Below are 18,951 nucleotides of genomic sequence, written 5' to 3' on the forward strand. Positions count from 1 at the left end.
GGGGTAGAATTGATGCACCATCAATAACTCGCGGAGACATGAGGCGAGATATAGGCTTATATTGGCTGGAAGAAAGAGCAAGCAGCAATTGACCACCACACTACATCCTGGAGACTGAGGCCGGGGCTGTGTCTCCAATCGCCTTTATACCGGGGTCCGTGGGAGGAGCCACGGTCAGTGGGAGGAGCCACAGGAGCAGTCAGCGGGGGGGGGGCGTGTCTGGACAGGTAAATGTAGTTCGCCACAGGGAGATGGACTTCCCTCAGCCTTTGCAGAAACTAGAGACACTGCTGGGCTTTCTTTGCTATGGAGCTGATGTTGAGGGACCAGGTGAGATTCTCCGCCACGTGAACACCAAGAAATTTTGTGCTCTTAACGATCTCTACTGAGGAGCCGTCGATGTTCAGCGAGGAGTGGTCACTCCGTGCCCTCCTGAAATCAACAACCATCTCTTTTGTTTTGTTCACATTCAGAGACAGGTTGTTGGCTCTGCACCAGTCCGTTAGCCGCTGCACCTCCGCTTTGTAAGCTGACTCATCGTTCTTGCTGATGAGACCCACCACGGTCGTGTCTCAGCGAACTTGATGATATGGTTCGAGCTGTGTGTTGCAGCACAGTCGTGGGTCAGCAGAGTGAACAGCAGTGGACTGAGCACACAGCCCTGGGGAGACCCCGTGCTCAGTGTGATGGTGTTGGAGATGCTGCTCCCGATCCGGACTGACTGAGGTCTCCCAGTCAGGAAGTCTAGGATCCAGTTGCAGAGGGAGGTGTTCAGGCCCAGTAGGCTCAGCTTTCCAGTCAGTTTCTGAGGGATAATTGTGTTGAATGCTGAACTGAATTCTATGAACAGCATCCGAACGTACGTGTCGTTTTTGTCCAGGTGGGCCGAACTGCCAAGATGATCATCAATAATCAAATCTCACTGAGATTTCTCAGGTCCTGTTGAATTTATTGCCAAGTGCACAAGTACGGGAAGGTACAGGGACAGAGAAACACTGACTGTGGCAGCATCACAGGCAAGTACATTCAGATAACACACGGAACACAAGTTATACGATGCTCTGTCAGTAACAATCTATAAATGTGTTTTATGTCATTAACGATATATAAAATACATTGTGGCATGATCCGTGTGTGCGAAGAGACTCATTCAGTTAACCCACCTTGTGATGCTCCGGTGAGTTCACAATAAATAGAGGCCACATTTCTGTCCGGAGTGAGCAAAGAGTTTTACTCAATCATCCCAGCTGCTGCAACACCAGCAACTTCACATCAGGGAGGAAGTTCAAATCAGCTCCGTGTTAAATGTTTAACCATCACGGTGACTGAAGGCAGCTGCAGGTTCATGAGGGACTGTTACAGTCAGATTCTGCAGTTCTTGCGGCTGCTCATCGCACCCAGGACTGAACCCTGGTCACTGAGCATTGGAGGAGTCTGTTCTGCTGATGTTAGCATTAAACTAGACTGGCATTTAATATTGTGGAGCCGTGATATATAAATCACTTCTGTATCAAATTCCGCGTCTCACTGGAGAGGCCACTCGGCCCATCTTGTCCCTGCCCATATTTCTGTTCCATATCAGTATATGAAAATATATCCCTGACGTTCCCCTCTTGCTCTCCCTGAGATGACATGTTGCAACTAGTCACCACTCTATGGGATAGGAGATTTGTTACGTACCCCGTAACTGGGTGTTTAAACAGCAGAGAAAGAAGAATCCGTTGGAGTCTGGTGGTACCAAACTAAAGGTGTTTATTAATAAAAATAAGCAAAACCATTTCAATAATGCAAATATACATATAAAACAAGTTAGCAGTAATAAACCTAAAAGTGTAGGAATAATAATAAGCAATAATAAACAAGCTCTATCGAAGTCTAGGGTTAAATGAATTGTCATAGAAAAATATAAAGTTCAGTTCAGTTCATGAGTGCTAATGTAGTTATGGTTGTTGTATTGATTATTGTAATGATTACAATAATCATTGGAGAGAAAGAGAGAGAGAGAGCGAGCGAGATGTAACAGCTACAGCAGCCAAACCTTCCTTTGCTTTCTTAATCCGTCGTACCGTTGTCGTCATTCAGTTATGACCCCTCTGTCCTTCAGCCAGACCGTTCTTCTGTGGTGGATTCATCACTCTGGCATGAGTGGACACGCACACAAACCACCTCCGGCCCTGCTTTTACACTGATAGCCTTAATGACCGACTTTCTGGTTCGGTCTTCGAAGCCCCCCACCTTTCTTGTGGGTCCCGGCACTCAATCAGTGTCCACTGGCGTGTCTGAAGGGTGCCTCTCCAGACCTGTCTTTTATCCCTACTAACGGGGACTCAGCTATCCATCAATCCTGAATGACTGTGTCCATCAAATCAGGCCACTCCTTCAGTCCACTGAGGAATGTTTATGAGCAAAATAGTAGAAGATAAATAACCCTTGCAGAAGTCATAATACAGTAAATCAACAGTCTCTCTCCCCTCTCTTATCTGTAGCAAATGTTCTTGCCTGTTTTTCGTCTCTTTCTCATGGTCAGCATAGCAACAGTAATAGTTCGTGTTTCTCGGGGGGGGGGGGAGGATGGTTAACTCTGCACCCCATTGTCCATCAGATCTGTTCATCACTCATAACAGATTTCCCTTGAATTTCATAGAATCATAGAAATCTACAACACATTACAGACGCTTTGGTCCACAATGTTGTGCCAATCATGTAACTTACTCTAGAAACTGCTTAGAATTACCCTGCCGCATAATAGCCCCCTAATTTTCCTAAGCTCCATGTACCTATCTGAGAGTCTCTTAAAAGACCCTATTGTATCCGCCTCTACCACCGTCGCTGCCAGTGCATCCCACACACCCACCACTCTTTGCTTAAAAATCTTAGCTCTGACATCTCCTCTGTACCTACTTCCAAGCAGCTTAAACCTATTCCCCCTCGTGTTAGCCGTTTCAGCCCTGGGAAAAAGCCTCTGGCTATCCATACGACCAATGCCTCTCATCATCTTATACACCTGCATGAATTCCCTGCATGATTTTCTCCAGGCTGAATAAGACGATGAGCTCACTGTGGTTGTGACGTTCTTCAGGGCTCCGGACGAAGATGGTTAAACTCCTTCTTCCCTGCTCTTTTCAACGTTTTGGTTCATTTTCACCAATTTTAAAGGACTGTGCCTCAGACAGCTGGGTTGTTGCAATTGTTACGTACCAGCAGCAATAGATCACTAACGGAGTCTGGTTTCGATGTCAAAACCACTATCTTTATTAGTATTGTAACGGGGTCCTGAATTACCCCTATGAACTGTGTTTTTGAAAAGAGAGAAGGAGTTGTTGTTCAACACCGAACACCTTGTTGGAGAGAGGGAGAGGTGGGGGGGGAGGGAGAGAGAGAGAGAGAGAGAGAGAGAGAGAGAGAGAGAGAGAGAGAGAGAGAGAGAGGAGAGAGAGAGAGAGAGAGAGAGAGAGAGAGAGAGCGCGAGAGAGAGAGAGTTATGGTTTCTCTGCAAGCTTCTTTACACTTTTACAAGGACACTGTCAGCTTCTGTGTTCTTACAGAGAGAGAAGGGAGGAACTGTTTGATGGACAGCTGGGGCTCAGCACGGTGAGATAAGTAGGAGGTCCGCTGATAGACCTCCAGACACATGGTTTTGGACACTGAATGAGCTTTGTTGTGTCCACAGAAAAAGGTGGACTTTGGAAGATCGATCAGGAGCATCGATCAGTGGCTCTCGCAGTGTGAAAAGGCTGTGACTGGTGGGGAGTTATTCGTGTGCCCATCCCTCGCCTGGGTTATTAACTCCACCACAGAAGAACGGTCCCGTTTGTAGTGGTCACAGTCGGTGACTTCCAAAGGATTTCGGAGGACGACGGGACTATCGACGGCGTCAGCTTACCTGAAGACTCAAACCTCTCCCTCTCTCTCTCTCCATCACTACTCGACTCAATCCCACGAACTGAACTGAACTTCACGCATCACCGTAAGACGGTATCCATTCACCCCGAGGCGTGAAGAAGCTTGGCTTTCCTATTTCCACACACACACACACACACACACACACACACACACACACACACACACACACACACATACACACACACACACACACACACACACACACACACACACACACACACACACACACACACACACACACACACACACACATATAATCATTGCTAACCTGTTTGATATATCTGCATTTATATTGCTGTATTGCGTAGTTACTAATAAATAGCATTAGTTTATAGCAATACCAGACTCCACGGTGTTTTCTATTTCTGCTGGTTCTTTGACCCGTCACGGGGTTCGTAACAGTATCTACTCCAAATATAAAAGATTAAAGGAAATAAAAAGAAGTTAACAGTGTAATGCGTATATTTAGCTCCCAAACTATCAAGCTTGGGAAACAATGCTTAAAGTCTTCAGATGGTAAAGTGGAAAAGTTCAGTAATCCACGGAATAAGTGAGAGAGAGGAGAGATTTGTAAATCCACACGAACATGTAGAGAGAAGGCAATTACGAAGAATTCCACACACATTCCACGCTGGGTAAACGAAATAACAGTCGCCGAAGATCTTATCCGTCGATTAGTTCCGAAATCCACTTAGAAATATCACCAGGTGACAGTCACAGGAATATCGTCTTCAAGTGGTTACCACAGAACACCCCGATTCCACGTAAGGGCCGACAAGTTAAGTACTGTATGTAATTAGTTTTGACATTGGACATTGGAAAAAATGTTGAATTTCCCCATGGGGATGAATAAAGTATCTATCTATCTACAAAAGTGATACCACAGGACACTCCAGCAAATCTACACATATGGATGATACGAAGCAACAGTCACACATCCGTTGTGCACTGCGTGCCGATGATCAGATCAACCCAACCTTTTGGGCATGGAAGAGTTGCAGCCTATAGCAGTCACACGCTGAAGTTCCAACAGCTTGTTTCCCTCTCCCGCTCCCGCTCCCTCAGGCTGCCGCAGCTTGTGTCTGACGTCACAGCCCCACCTCACTCAGGCACTTAAAGCGACACTCACAGTGAACGAACCTGCGGTCTCGTAACACAATGCACCTCTAAAGTCTGACAGCAGACTAGCGAGTGAATCTTCGATGGAGCAGAGTCAGAAACCGAAGAGTTGCCAGATTGAGTCAGGGCTTTGGGGCTCCAGAGAGAAATGCGGTCTAGAGTTTACGAGGAGGAGAAGGAATCAGACCAGCTGGATGTGGCTAAAAAAGAAAGATCAGAAACATTTGGAAACTGGTTGACCGAAAAAATGGTGGTTAATTTCAGGCAGAAAATGCGGAGAGGAATAAATAGACAATGTTTAGACCGAGCCCCTTCTGCATGCCTAGACTGTGTACTCCTCTGCTGAGTTGCTGCCTGAACTGCAGAGTTCCTCCAGCATTTTGTCTGTGTGTGCGTCTCTGTATTTCCAACAACTGCAGAATCTCCTGTGTTTTTTAACTGCATTTTACTTTGGCATTAGATACACGTTGGTATTGAGTATATTGTTTATGGGAGCCGCGATCTGCGTTAAAACAGCTGCTAATTTTTCTATACACACGAAAAAAAATGAGGTATGGACAATGAACCGGTGCTTGCAGAAATGTTTAATGGCACTGTAATTACCCATAATGCAGCGCGTTAAAAATTTCGCCGGCCCGAAAGCACCGATGAAATGCGCAGGCGTCAGGCTGATGACGTCCCCGAGTATTACGCATGCGCGCAGTACACAGACGGCCTTGAAAATGTCGGGCGCAGGTAAGAGCGATTCTCTCCGTTTTTATATTAAACACCGACTTCAGGACGATTTCTGTGAAATCCGGTCACGGTGGCCAGCAATTCCGGAACAGTCCTGCTCTCTTCCCCCTCTCTCTCAGCCTCACGATCCGTACATGGGCCCCGGGGAGCTTCCGGTTGATGAGGGAATGGGAACCGATGGATCTCTCAGACAGAGCTGAGCTCCAGCTATCTAAATGCAAGGATTAGGAACTCAGAGGAAGGGAACAAAATCTTTTGCATCAGCAGTAGAGAAAATTACCTTTGTTCTACCTCCAATCACAAAGAAGAGGAAATCTGCAGATGCTGGAAATCCAAGCAACACACACACAATGCCGGCGGAACTCAGCATTAGATAGATAGATAGATAGATAGATAGATACTTTATTCATCCCCATGGGGAAATTCAACATTTTTTTCCAATGTCCCATACACTTGTTGTAGCAAAACTAATTACATACAATACTTAACTCAGTAAAAATATGATATGCATCTAAATCACTCTCTCAAAAAGCATTAATAATAGCTTTTAAAAAGTTCTTAAGTCCTGGCGGTTGAATTGTAAAGCCTAATGGCATTGGGGAGTATTGACCTCTTCATCCTGTCTGAGGAGCATTGCATCGATAGCAACCTGTCGCTGAAACTGCTTCTCTGTCTCTGGATGGTGCTATGTAGAGGATGTTCAGGGTTTTCCATAATTGACCGTAGCCTACTCAGCGCCCTTCGCTCAGCTACCGATGTTAAACTCTCCAGTACTTTGCCCACGACAGAGCCCGCCTTCCTTACCAGCTTATTAAGACGTGAGGCGTCCCTCTTCTTAATGCTGCCTCCCCAACACGCCACCACAAAGAAGAGGGCGCTCTCCACAACTGACCTATAGAACATCTTCAGCATCTCACTACAGACATTGAATGACGCCAACCTTCTAAGGAAGTACAGTCGACTCTGTGCCTTCCTGCACAAGGCATCTGTGTTGGCAGCCCAGTCTAGCTTCTCGTCTAACTGTACTCCCAGATACTTGTAGGTCTTAACCTGCTCCACACATTCTCCATTAATGATCACTGGCTCCATATGAGGCCTAGATCTCCTAAAGTCCACCACCATCTCCTTGGTCTTGGTGATATTGAGACGCAGGTAGTTTGAGTTGCACCATATCACAAAGTCCTGTATCAGTTTCCTATACTCCTCCTCCTGTCCATTCCTGACACACCCCACTATGGCCGTGTCATCAGTGAACTTCTGCAAATGGCAGGACTCCGAGTTATATTGGCTGCCTGGCCTGCTGAGTTCCTCCAGTATTTTGTGTGTGTGTTGTTTGTTGTACCTCCTCCTGTTCTGAACTTTTCTACAGGTGAGAACATGTTTTGACCCATTCTTTCTGGGTACATGATAATATCAAAAACCTTTGCCCTTGGCAACAAGTAACTTTCACATCACAAATGTGCCAGACTCCAGTGAGACAGACTACTGCCCTTCCCTTCATATTCATTGGCATTGCATTCACTGAGTTCACCACCGTCAGTCACCTGGAGAGGGTTCAGGGGAAATATTTATGTACAACACAGAAACTGCTGTTACCTGTCTGTATTATGGTGATGCAAAAGTTGCTGGAGAATTTGCAAATGGGAAGAAGTGGAGTGAAATTTGGAAATCTGACTTTTTAAAGCGTCATTTAGCAAGCAAGTTACATATGGACAGTGTGCAAAAGCTCTGGCAAGAAAATTCTTCATAACCCACTATAGGCCTGCTACATAGGCTGTGTGAGAGTGCAGATGAACTCGATAGAACCCAGAAGAGATCAAAGTTTTTATCGACAGTGATTTGCTAGCTGTGAAAATGAATACCTCTCTATATAAAATTCACTGTGCACGTATTGTCACTGGGTAAAAAAAAATACACATTACAAGATTTATGTGCACACTTGTCATTACAAATTGGAGGGGACATTGGTGGGAAGGTGGGGAGAACTCCAGTGTCCCTGATGCCCTCACCTACAAGATGTGCATCCAGCTGCAGCTTGTAACCCTGCACTTTAAGGAGTTGGAACTTGAAATGGATGAATTCCGGATCATCCAGGAGTTGGAGGGGATGATAGATATGACATGAAGAAAGGTGAGTTACACACAAGGTACAGGACATAGGGAACTGGGTGAGAGTCAGGAAGGGAAATGAGGTTAAATAGCCATCACAGAGTACTCTTGTTGCTATCCCACACAACAACAGGTGGAACACTTTAGAAAGTATTGGGGTGGATTACCTGGCAGAGGACAGTCAAAGGAGTGATAGGGGAACAGAACAGGAAGGGGACTAATATCCTAGTGGTAAGGCTGCGAGAGCAAGTGTGGTGGAGGGGGGTGCTGATGTGGTTAAAATGATTTGTAGGGGGAATGGGAGCCAGAATGACAGGACAGATAGTGGAGAGGGTGATTTGAATTGAATTGACTTTCTTACATACATATGCATGAGGAGTAGAAGTCTTTACGTTACATCTCCATCTAAATGTGCAATGTGTAATTTATAATAAATAGTTTGTGCATAGAACAGTCAGTATAACATACATATGCAATTGTATTAGCATGAATTAATCAGTCTGAGGGCCTGGTAGAAGATGATGTCCTGGAGCCTGTTGGTCCTTTTGCTGTGGTACCGTTTCCTGGATGGTAGCAGCAGGGAACAGTTTGTGGTTGTGGTGGATTGGGTCCCCAATATCTTTTGGGCCCTTTTTCCACACCTGTCTCTGTAAATGTCCTGAATAGTGGGAAGTTCACATCTACAGATGCGCTGGGCTGTCCACACCACTCTCTGCAGAGTCCTGCAATTGAGGGAAGTACAGTTCCCATACCAGGCAGTGATGCAGCCAGTCAGGATGCTCTCTATTGTGTCCCTGTAGAAAGTCCTCAGGATTTTGGGCCCCATTCCCAACCTCTTCAATTATCTGAGGTGAAAGAGGTGCTGCTGTGCTCTTTTCACAACACAGTCGGTATGTACAGACCATGTGAGATGCTTGGTGATGTTTATGCCGAGGATCTTAAAGCTGTTCACCCTCTCAGCCCCAGATCCTTTGATGTCAACAGGGGTTAGCCTGTCTCCATTCCTCCTGCAGTCCGCAATCAGCTCCTTTGTTTTTGTGACAATGAGGGAGAGTTTGTTTTCTTTACACCAGTCAGATCTTGTTCAGACCTCAGATAGAGTCAGCAATCAAATGGTTGAGCCTGGTGCGATGAATGTGCTGAGCTGTGTATATCACAATGCAAGAAGCACCGTAGGAAAGCCCGATGAGCTCAGGACAGGGAATTATGATATTGTAGACATTATAGGGGCTTGTTTACACCCACCAGTCTGAGGGATTTAGAGATATTTGTAGAGAGATTGCAGACCATACCAAGAAACAAAGGATGTTCCAGTAAGTGATTTTAACTTTCCATTTATTGACTGGGACTCCCATACTGTAAAGGACTAGATGGGGTGAAGTTTGTCAAATGTGCCCTTAATCAGGATGTAGAATTCCTGATGTAGAAGTGTGCAATAAGCTGTTAGGAAATGATCCAGGGTGGTGACAGAATTTGTGATCATAATGCCATGAGATTCAAAGTAAATATGGAAAAAGAGAGGTCTGGACCACGGGTTGAGATTCTAAATTAGAGAAAGGTCAATTTTGATGGTATCAGAAAGGATCTGACAAGTGTGGTTTGGGACAGGTTGATTCCTGGCAAAGGAGTACCTGTAAGTGGGAGGCCTTCAGAAGTGAATTTTTGAGGGTGTAGAGTTTGTATGTGCCTGCCAAAACGAAAGTTGAAAGGTAACTGGTCCAGGGAACCTTGCTTTTGAAGAGAAATTGAAGCCTCTTATATTTTGTTCCTCTAAATGCCTCAGACTGTTGGGTGCTACCGAGACCCATTAATGACTACAAATCATGATTCCACGCACTGAGCTCATCTGAATTTTTTTTTTTGTCTTCTTTTGGTTTCTCAAAGCTTCCGAATAGTTTTTGTTCTTTTGTTTGCCCTCTCTTTGACATTTATGTTGGCTTTGGCTTCTCATTTTAGCCACAGTTGTGTCCTCCTGTCTTTCTAATGCTTCCACTTCTGTGGAATCACTCAGGCCCCGAATTGCTCCAGAAAATCCAGCCACTGCTGCTCAATTGTCACTCCTACCCTTTCCCTTCCAAACAAGTTTGGCCAGCTTCTCTGCCATAGAAACATGGAGAAGTTCAGTAAAGAAACAGGCTATTTGTCCCATCTAGTCAATGCCAAAAAAGCATTTAAACTTGCAGTGCGATCTGGACCAGCTGGCAAAATGGTTTGAGAAATGGAAAAAGGAATTTAATGCAGACAAGTGTGAGTTGTTGCACTTTGGTCTGACTTACCAAGGGAGGTCTTTCACAGTGACTGGTCGGGCACGGAGGAGTGTTGTAGAAGAAAGGGACCTCTTGTAGAAGAAAGTCCTTAATTCACTGAAAGTGGTATCACAGTTAGATAGAGATGGAAGGGAAGATTTTAGCCCAATGGCCTTCATGAACAAAAGTACTGACAACAATAGATGGATGTTATGTTGACTTATAGAAGATATTGGTGAGGCCTAATTTGGAGTACTAAGTGCAGTTTTGGTCACCAACCTACAGGAAAGATGTAAGGACTTAGAAAGAGTTCAGAGAAAATTCACAAGGATGTTGCCAGGTCTGGAGTACTTGGGTTATAAGGAAAGATTGAACAGGTCAGGACTTTATTCCTTGGACTGTAGGAGATTGAGGGGAGATTTGATTGTGATAGAGGGGCATAGATAGTGTAAATGCAAGCTGGCTTTTACCACTGAGATGGGGTGGGAGTACAACCAGAGGTCATGGGTTAAGGGTGAAAGGTGAAATGTTAAGGGGAACATGAGGGGAAACTTCTTCACACAAACGGTCATCCGGGTGTGGAATGAGCAGCCAGCTCAAGTGGTGCATGCAAGCTCGATTTCAACATTTCAGAGGTTCATGTAGGTACCTGCATGGTAGGGGTATGGGAGTGGGCAGATTAAATAGTTCAGCGCAGACTAGATGGCCCAAAGGGCATGTTTCTGTGTTGTAATTTTCTACAAGAATGTGAAATACTATACTATAAAAATTCACTCTGTCTTTTTAACAGCTGTGCGGACCAACCATTCACCTCAACAGGAATTTTTATATGGCATTAAATCTGTGGCACTTTAATAATACATAAAAGAAAATTCCAGATGCACATCAAGAAAGGCGAATTGCGTGAGACTGTTTCAGTTACTGTGGGGCCAGGCACCCATGCTGCTCAGCAGGAACAGGGAATAATACCAATGGAGAGAGTCCAACTCAGCCAAGGTACAAATTGCAGATGGCAGAAATGCCCCATTCTTATAGAGACAGGAAGAGCATCGGGGAATTGATGGTCATTCCAGATACCAGCAATCTGCCCAGTCAGGAGATGATTTCTCTGCGCAACTTGGATAGAACCTCACTGTAACAGTGTGATACCAGATCAAACCTTGGCAACTCAAGTAATCTCATCTGAAATGTTTTCCTAAACCCATTGATGGATTTTGTAAATCTTTTTACAGGTTCAAAACAAGAAGGAGTTTGTCTCCAGGAAGTTCAAACACGGCACACCAGTTTTGTTGTCTCTGTCCAGATATTTAAGAAGTGGAGCAAGGGATTCAATCGACCATCCTTCCTGCTCAGACTGTGGGGAGGGATTCACTCGGTCATTTGACCAACTGGCAACCCGTCATTTTACACAGGAGAAAGGCTGTTCACCTGCTCAAACAGTGGGAATGGATTCACTCGGTTATCACAATTGAAGGTACATCAGCAAGTTCACACTGGGCAAGGCCATTCACCTGTTCTGTGTGTGAGAAAGGATTCAGTCATTCTTCCCACCTGTGGACACACCAGTCAGTTCACTCTGGGCAAAGGCTGGTGATCTGCTGATTATCTGGGAAAGGATTCACTCAGTCATCTGACCTAATGGCACACCAGTGGGTTCACACTGGGGAGAGGGCGTTCACCTGCTCAGAATGGGGGAAAGGATTCACTGACTCTTCCACCTTACAGAGTCATCAGCGAGTTCACACTGGGGAGAAGCCGTTCACTTGCTCAGAATGTGGGAAGAGATTCACTCAGTCATCCAGCCTATGGAGACATCAGCGAGTTCACACTGGGGAGAAGCCGTTCACCTGCTCAGAATGTGGGAAGAGATTCACTCAGTCATCCCACCTACGGAGACATCAGCGAGTTCACACTGGGGAGAAGTCGTTCACCGGCTCAGAATGTGGGAAGAAATTCACTGAGTCATCCACCTTATTGGTACATCAGCGAGTTCACACTGGGGAGAAGCCATTCACCTGCTCAGAATGTGGGAAGGGATTCACTCAGTCATCCAGCCTACGGAGACATCAGCGAGTTCACACTGGGGAGAAGCCGTTCGCCTGCTCAGAATGTGGGAAAGGATTTACTCAGTCATCCCACCTGCATATTCATCAGCGAGTTCACACTGGGGAGAAGCCATTCACCTGCTCAGAATGTGGGAAGAGATTCACTCATTCATCCAATCTACATAGTCATCAGCGAGTTCACACTGGGGAGAAGCCGTTCACCTGCTCAGAATGTGGGAAAGGATTCACTGAGTCATCCACCTTACTGGTACACCAGCGAGTTCACACTGGGGAGAAGCCGTTCACCTGCTCAGAATGTGGGAAAGGATTCATTCAGTCATCCCACCTGCATATTCATCAGCGAGTTCACACTGGGGAGAGGCCATTCACCTGCTCAGAGTGTGGGAAGGGATTCATTCGGTCATCCCAACTACTGGCACATCAGCAAGTTCACACAGGGGAGTGGCCTTTCACCTGCTCAGAATGTGGGAATGGATTCACTGACTCTTCCACCTTACAGAGTCATCAGCGAGTTCACACTGGGGAGAAGCCGTTCACCTGCTCAGAATGTGGGAAGGGATTCACTCAGTCATCCAGCCTACAGAGACATCAGCGAGTTCACACTGGGGAGAAGCCGTTCACCTGCTCAGAATGTGGGAAGAGATTCACTCAGTCATCCCACCTACGGAGACATCAGCGAGTTCACACTGGGGAGAAGCCGTTCACCGGCTCAGAATGTGGGAAGGGATTCAGTCAGTCATCCCACCTACTGGAACACCAGTCAGTTCACACTGGGGAGAAGCCGTTCACCTGCTCAGAATGTGGGAAAGGATTCACTGAGTCATCCACCTTACTGGTACACCAGCGAGTTCACACTGGGGAGAAGCCATTCACCTGCTCAGAATGTGGGAGGAGATTCACTCATTCATCCAATCTACATAGTCATCAGCGAGTTCACACTGGGGAGAAGCCGTTCACCTGCTCAGAATGTGGGCAGAGATTCACTCGGTCATCCCACCTACTGGCACACCAGTCAGTTCACACTGGGGAGAGGCTGTTCACCTGCTCAGACTGTGGAAAGGGATTCACTCAGTCATCCAACCTACAGAAACATCAGCGAGTTCACACTAGAGAGAGGCTGTTCACCTGCTCAGAATGTGGCAAAGGATTCACTCAGTCATCCCAACTACTGGAACACAAGTCAGTTCATATTGGGGAGTGGCCATTGTTATGAATCCCTTGGTTTCATTTGATATGGACTGTCATTTTAAGAGAGATTAAGAAGGTGAATCAGTCTGACTTGCAGCTTGTTTACATCGCTCGCAGCTTGTTTAGATTTAACTGAGGACACAGACACTCAGAGTCAGACGGAGCCAGATGAAAAATGGAAGGATTGAAACCAGGGAACTAGTGGCCAAAGGTCACTGTTTAGAACTTTCCTATGCCTACAAGGGTGAGTTAATTATCCATTCACCGTACATCGAATGTATGGTTGTCACCTCATTTAACCCATAGGAGTGGATCTGATTTGGGATATCCTGTCGAGACCACTTATGTGTTAACCCTTGCCTGGGTGTGATGTGGTCATTCATTTGAAGATGATACCCTTCATGACAAGTCACTTTCGGTGATAATTCGTATGTAGATTTGTAAAGATCACAGATAAAATCTACAGCAACTGTTTTCTCATTTTAACACTATGGAACCTGGAGAACAGACAGACAGACAGATGTACTTTATTGATCCTGAGGGAAATTGAGTTTCGTTACAGTCGCACCAACCAAGAATATTGTAGAAATATAGCAATATAAAACCATCAATAATTAAATAATAATAAGTTAATCTTTGCAAGTGGAAATAAGTCCAGGACCAGCCTATTGGCTCAGGGTGTCTGACACTCTGAGGGAAGATTAGAAAAGTTTGATGGCCACAGGCAGGAATGACTTCCTGTGATGCTCAGTGTTAGATTTCGGTGGAATGAGTCTCTGGCTGAATGTACTCCTGTGCCTAACTAGTACATTATGGATTGGATGGGATTCATTGTCCAAGATGGCATGCAACTTGGACAGCATTATCTTTTCCGACACCACCGTCGGAGAGTTCAGTTCCACCCCCACAACATCACTGGCCTTACGAATGAGTTTGTTGATTCTGTTGGTGTCTGCTACCCTCAGCCTGCTGCCCCAGCACACAACAGCAAACATGATAGCGCTGGTCACCACAGCCTCGTAGAACATCCTCAGCATCGTCTGGTAGATGTCAAAGGACCTCAGTCTCCTCAGGAAATAGAAACGGCTCTAACCCTTCTTGTAAACAGCCTGAGTGTTCTTTGAGCAGTCCAGTTTATTGTCAATTCGTATCCCCAGGTATTTGTAATCTTCCACCATGTCCACACTGACCCCTTGGATGGAAACAGGGGTCACTGGTGCCTTAGCCCTCCTCAGGTCCACCACCAGCTCCTTAGTCTTTTTCACATTAAGCTGCAGATGATTCTGCTCGTACCATGTGACAAGATTTCCACCATAGCTCTGTACTCAGCCTCATCTCCCTTGCTGTTTGACATAACTGCCTTCTCTCGACATTTACCCTGAATTACAAATAACTCTCTCATCACCTATTTTGTGGATGAACTGAACTTTCATACTTTACCATCTGAAGACTCCAAGCCTTATTTTCCCCGAGCTCAATAGTTTGGGAGTTATATTTACACACATATATACACATAACACTGTTAATCTTTGTTTAACTTGTTTAAGTAAACCTAGTGAGCTTGAGCTCCAGTACAAGTGAGAAAAATTAAAGCTGGAGTCTGCGGAAAGGCAGAGGCAGTTTGAGGCTAGAGAGGCAGAAAAACAGACAGAAAATTGTCTCAAAGTGTAATAAAGGGGAAGGCTTAGCATGCCTATTCTGCTTTGACAGTTGCTGAAGCAGCTGATTATTTATTTATTTATGCTGACCCAATCATCACCACTGGGCTATAAACGTGCAGGAGCAGTGTGTGGTTCAGTGCTTTGCTCAAGGACACACACACTGCCTTGGCTGAGGCTCAAAATCATGACCTTCAGATCGCTAGTTCAACACTTTAACCAGCTGGCCACGCACCACACATTATGACCTAGTGAAGCAGGCTGTGCTCAAAGCTTATGAGTTGGTCCCAGAAGCATACAGGCAAAAGTTTAGAAATTTGAAGACATCTGTGAACCAGACTTATATGGAATTTGCTTATGAGAAATTTGTGTGTATTGCCCACTGGTGCACATATAAAAATGTAAATGATGATTTTAACAGCTTGAAAGAGTTGGTTTTAATTGAAGAATTCAAAAAGTGCGTCCCTGATTACATAAAGACGTATTTAGATGGAAATGATGCTGCCACTATGCAGGAGTCTGCTAGATCAGCAGATCAGTTTGCTTTAACTCATAAGGTTATGTTTACCCTGAATAAGAGTTTCGAAAAGAGTAGCAGGGATAACCAGGGTAAACCAGAAATTAATGCTGGGATTTGTCACACTTGTCAAGTTTTGACTAAACCTAATCAGGTCACCCCAGTGGTCCCACTCCAGCCTATACCTGCATTCGGTGAACCCTTTTCCAAATTTATAGTGGATTGTGTTGGCTCATTGCCAAAGACTAAAGCTGGCCATCAGTATCTGCTAACTATTATGTGTACTGCATCCAGATTCCCAGAGGCAATGCCTCTCAGAAATATTAAAGCTAAAAATGTGTCGAAGGCTCTTAACAATTTTTTTTTTACTTTATTCGATTTGCCTCAAGAAATCCAGTCTGATCAAGGAAGTAATTTTAAATCTGGATTATTCCAGCGGGTAGTTTATGAACTGGGAGCAAAACAAATTACATCGTCTACATACCATCCAGAATCACAAGGGGCTTTAGAAAGATTTCACTCTACCCCCAAAACAATGATTAAGACATACTGTGTTGAAAATGGAAACGACTAGGATGAAGGAATACATTTGCTTTTGTTCACAGTAAGAGAGTCGGTTCAGGAATCATTGGGCTTTACTCCATTTGAACTTGTATTTGGTCGCAGAGTGAGGTGAGCTTTGACCTTGTAAAAGGAGCGGTGGATTGATGGGGATGTACATGTTAACTTGTCAGACTATGTTTTAAAGTTCAAAAATAAACTACACCAATTCTGTAGTCTAGCGAGACAAAACTTAAAGATTTCTCAAAACAAAATGAAGTGTTAGTTTGATAAGCAGGGTTGCGAAAGAAAATACCGGGTGAGGGATATGTTGACGAATCCACTTCAGGTGAAATTCAATAGACCGTATGAAATAGTCTCTCAATTTAATGATGTGAATTATGTTATTACAACACACGACCGAAGTAAACTAACACAGCTGGTACACATAAATATGATAAAGCCTTATTTTGACAATCAGGCACGATATGTGTGTGTTGTTGTCAAAATATATGAATCTGACAACCCTGAGAATGAAACAATTGACTCGTCAGAGACTTTTCACAAGCCAAACGTGGTCCCAGTTAGACTAATGAACTCCGTTGTTCCAGAAAATATTGATCTGCAGCCAAAGCAACAACAACAGCTGAAGAAATTAATTCGGAAGTTTAAAGATTTATTTGGGGAGGAAGCATTAAGAAGAGGGACGCCTCACGTCTTAATAAGCTGGTAAGGAAGGCGGGCTCTGTCGTGGGCAAAGTACTGGAGAGTTTAACATCGGTAGCTGAGCGCAGGGCGCTGAGTAGGCTACGGTCAATTATGGAAAACTCTGAACATCCTCTACATAGCACCATCCAGAGACAGAGAAGCAGTTTCAGCGACAGGTTACTATCGATGCAATGCTCCTCAGACAGGATGAAGAGGTCAATACTCCCCAATGCCATTAGGCTTTACAATTCTACCGCCAGGACTTAAGAACTTTTTAAAAGCTATTAATGCTTTTTGAGATAGTGATTTAGATGCATATCATATTTTTTTTTACTGAGTTAAGTATTGTATGTAATTAGTTTTGCTACAACAAGTGTATGGGACATTGGAAAAAAAAGTTGAATTTCCCCATGGGGATGAATAAAGTATCTATCTATCTATCTATCTATCTATCTATCTATCTATCTATCTATCTATCTATCTATCTATCTATCTATCTATCTATCTATCTATCTATCTATCTATCTAGCAAACCACGGTCTCAGTACATGACACAGATATTGGTCAAGCCAAACTGATTAAACAACACTCATATCGCATGTACGTAGAAAATGTAAATTGGCTGAACAATTGATGTAAGTGTGGAAACAGATTCAGTAGGTCTTAGAGGCACTGATTATGGGAAGGTAAATGCAGTAGCAAAAACAAATGCCTATCCGATCGCTAGGATAGATGATTGCATCGATAAGGTTGGAATAGCTAATTTCTTACAAAGATTGATCTGTTGATGGGGTATTGGTGTGTTCCATTGACGGACAGAGGTAGAGAAATTTCTGCATTTGTGACACCACCTGGGTTGTATGAATACAATGTTTTACCTTTTGGAAAGAAAAATGCTCCAGGAACATTCCAGAGAATGATTGATTTTGAATTTCGAGGGTTAGAACACACAGATGCCTATATTGATGACTGAGTCACAGGGAGTGATACTTGGGAAGAGCATATCTCTGCAGTAGAGAAGCTGTTTGACAGGCTTTCCCAGGGCAGCCTTACAGTTAACTTGGCTAAGAGTGAATTTGGCCATGCCACTGTGACCTGTCTTGGCTATGTTGTAGGTCAATGCAAGTTGGCTCCTGTTCGGGCAAAAGTCCAAGCAATTTCTCAAGTTCCTATTCTGACTGCTAAGAAGGCTCTTAGAAGGTTTCTGGGAATGAATGGATATTATCGTAAGTTCTGTAAGAACTTTGCTGCTGTCGCTCTTCCTCTGACTAATCTCCTGAAGAAGGGTGAAAAGTTTGTCTGGACTGAACCTTGTCAGGAGGCATTTGATCGATTGAAAGTTATTATTTGAGATTAGGCCAATCAATGTAGTATTCTCAGCAAATTTAATTAGCAGATTGGAGCTGTGGGTGGCAACACGAGTCATGGGTGCACAGAAAGTAAATGACAGGGCCAAAGAGACAACCCTGTGGGTTGTGTGTCCTGTGGGTCAGCGAGACAGAGGAGATGGAGCCCACTGTTACCACCTGCCGGCGATCGGACAGGAAGTCCAGGATCCAGCTGCACAAGGCAGGGTGAAGGCCGAGGTCTCTGAGCTCCTTGTCGATACTTCATGCCTTTGTATGGCTACTGCTCTGCCCATGACTGCAAGGAACTGTAGAGAACATCAGAGAAACAAGCCTCCACTCCATGGACTCTTCCTACACTTCCCCTCCCTCGGAAAAGCAGGCCATGTACACAACGAACCACATAACCTGGACATACTTGCTGCAAATCCGCTCCCACATTGGCAGAGAGATACAAAAGCCTTAAAGGTGTACCTGGTGTACAACCAGGCTGAAGGATGGCTTCCTGTCTGTGGTTATAAGCCAAATGAATGATAAAATGGACTCGGCCTCACAATGTAACTCAACGTGACCCTGCACCATATGTCTATCTGCACTGCACTTTCTCTGCAGCCATAATGCTTTGTTACAGTTATTTTTTTTTGTTGAATATGAGCTCAATATACTGTTGTAATGTATCGATCTGTGTGGATGGTACATCAGGCAAGATTTTCACTGTAGCTCAGTACGTGATGATAACAAACAAATTCCCCACTTTAATTGTGTGGAAATATTAGACAGACTGAGCTTCTGCTCCGGAACCACAGAAGGAAACTGA

At 44.7% G+C, this 18,951-nt stretch overlaps 3 protein-coding genes and 1 long non-coding RNA gene across 4 annotated transcripts in view; 2 read left to right on the top strand and 2 right to left on the bottom strand.

Moving 5' to 3' along the window:
* LOC140721517 (NACHT, LRR and PYD domains-containing protein 3-like) overlaps nt 1-2,744 on the bottom strand; it is a 47,344-nt gene extending 44,600 nt beyond the window's left edge. The window contains exon 1 of the mRNA XM_073036332.1: nt 2,735-2,744. Within this exon, the coding sequence (XP_072892433.1) occupies nt 2,735-2,744 (10 nt within the window). The remainder of the gene's footprint in view (nt 1-2,734) is intronic.
* Nucleotides 1-18,951, bottom strand: part of LOC140721496 (uncharacterized) — a 1,502,390-nt gene that overhangs the window by 1,376,720 nt on the left and 106,719 nt on the right. The gene's annotated exons all lie outside the window — the stretch shown is intronic.
* Nucleotides 1-18,951, top strand: part of LOC140721492 (uncharacterized) — a 692,273-nt gene that overhangs the window by 665,181 nt on the left and 8,141 nt on the right. The gene's annotated exons all lie outside the window — the stretch shown is intronic.
* Nucleotides 11,750-13,413, top strand: LOC140721518 (uncharacterized). Its single transcript, XM_073036333.1, has one exon. The coding sequence runs from the start codon at nt 11,750-11,752 to the stop codon at nt 13,388-13,390; it is 1,641 nt and encodes a 546-aa protein (XP_072892434.1). The 3' UTR covers nt 13,391-13,413.

The sequence above is a fragment of the Hemitrygon akajei genome, unplaced genomic scaffold (genome assembly GCF_048418815.1).
Source record: "Hemitrygon akajei unplaced genomic scaffold, sHemAka1.3 Scf000057, whole genome shotgun sequence".
In the NCBI taxonomy this organism is placed as follows: domain Eukaryota; kingdom Metazoa; phylum Chordata; class Chondrichthyes; order Myliobatiformes; family Dasyatidae; genus Hemitrygon; species Hemitrygon akajei.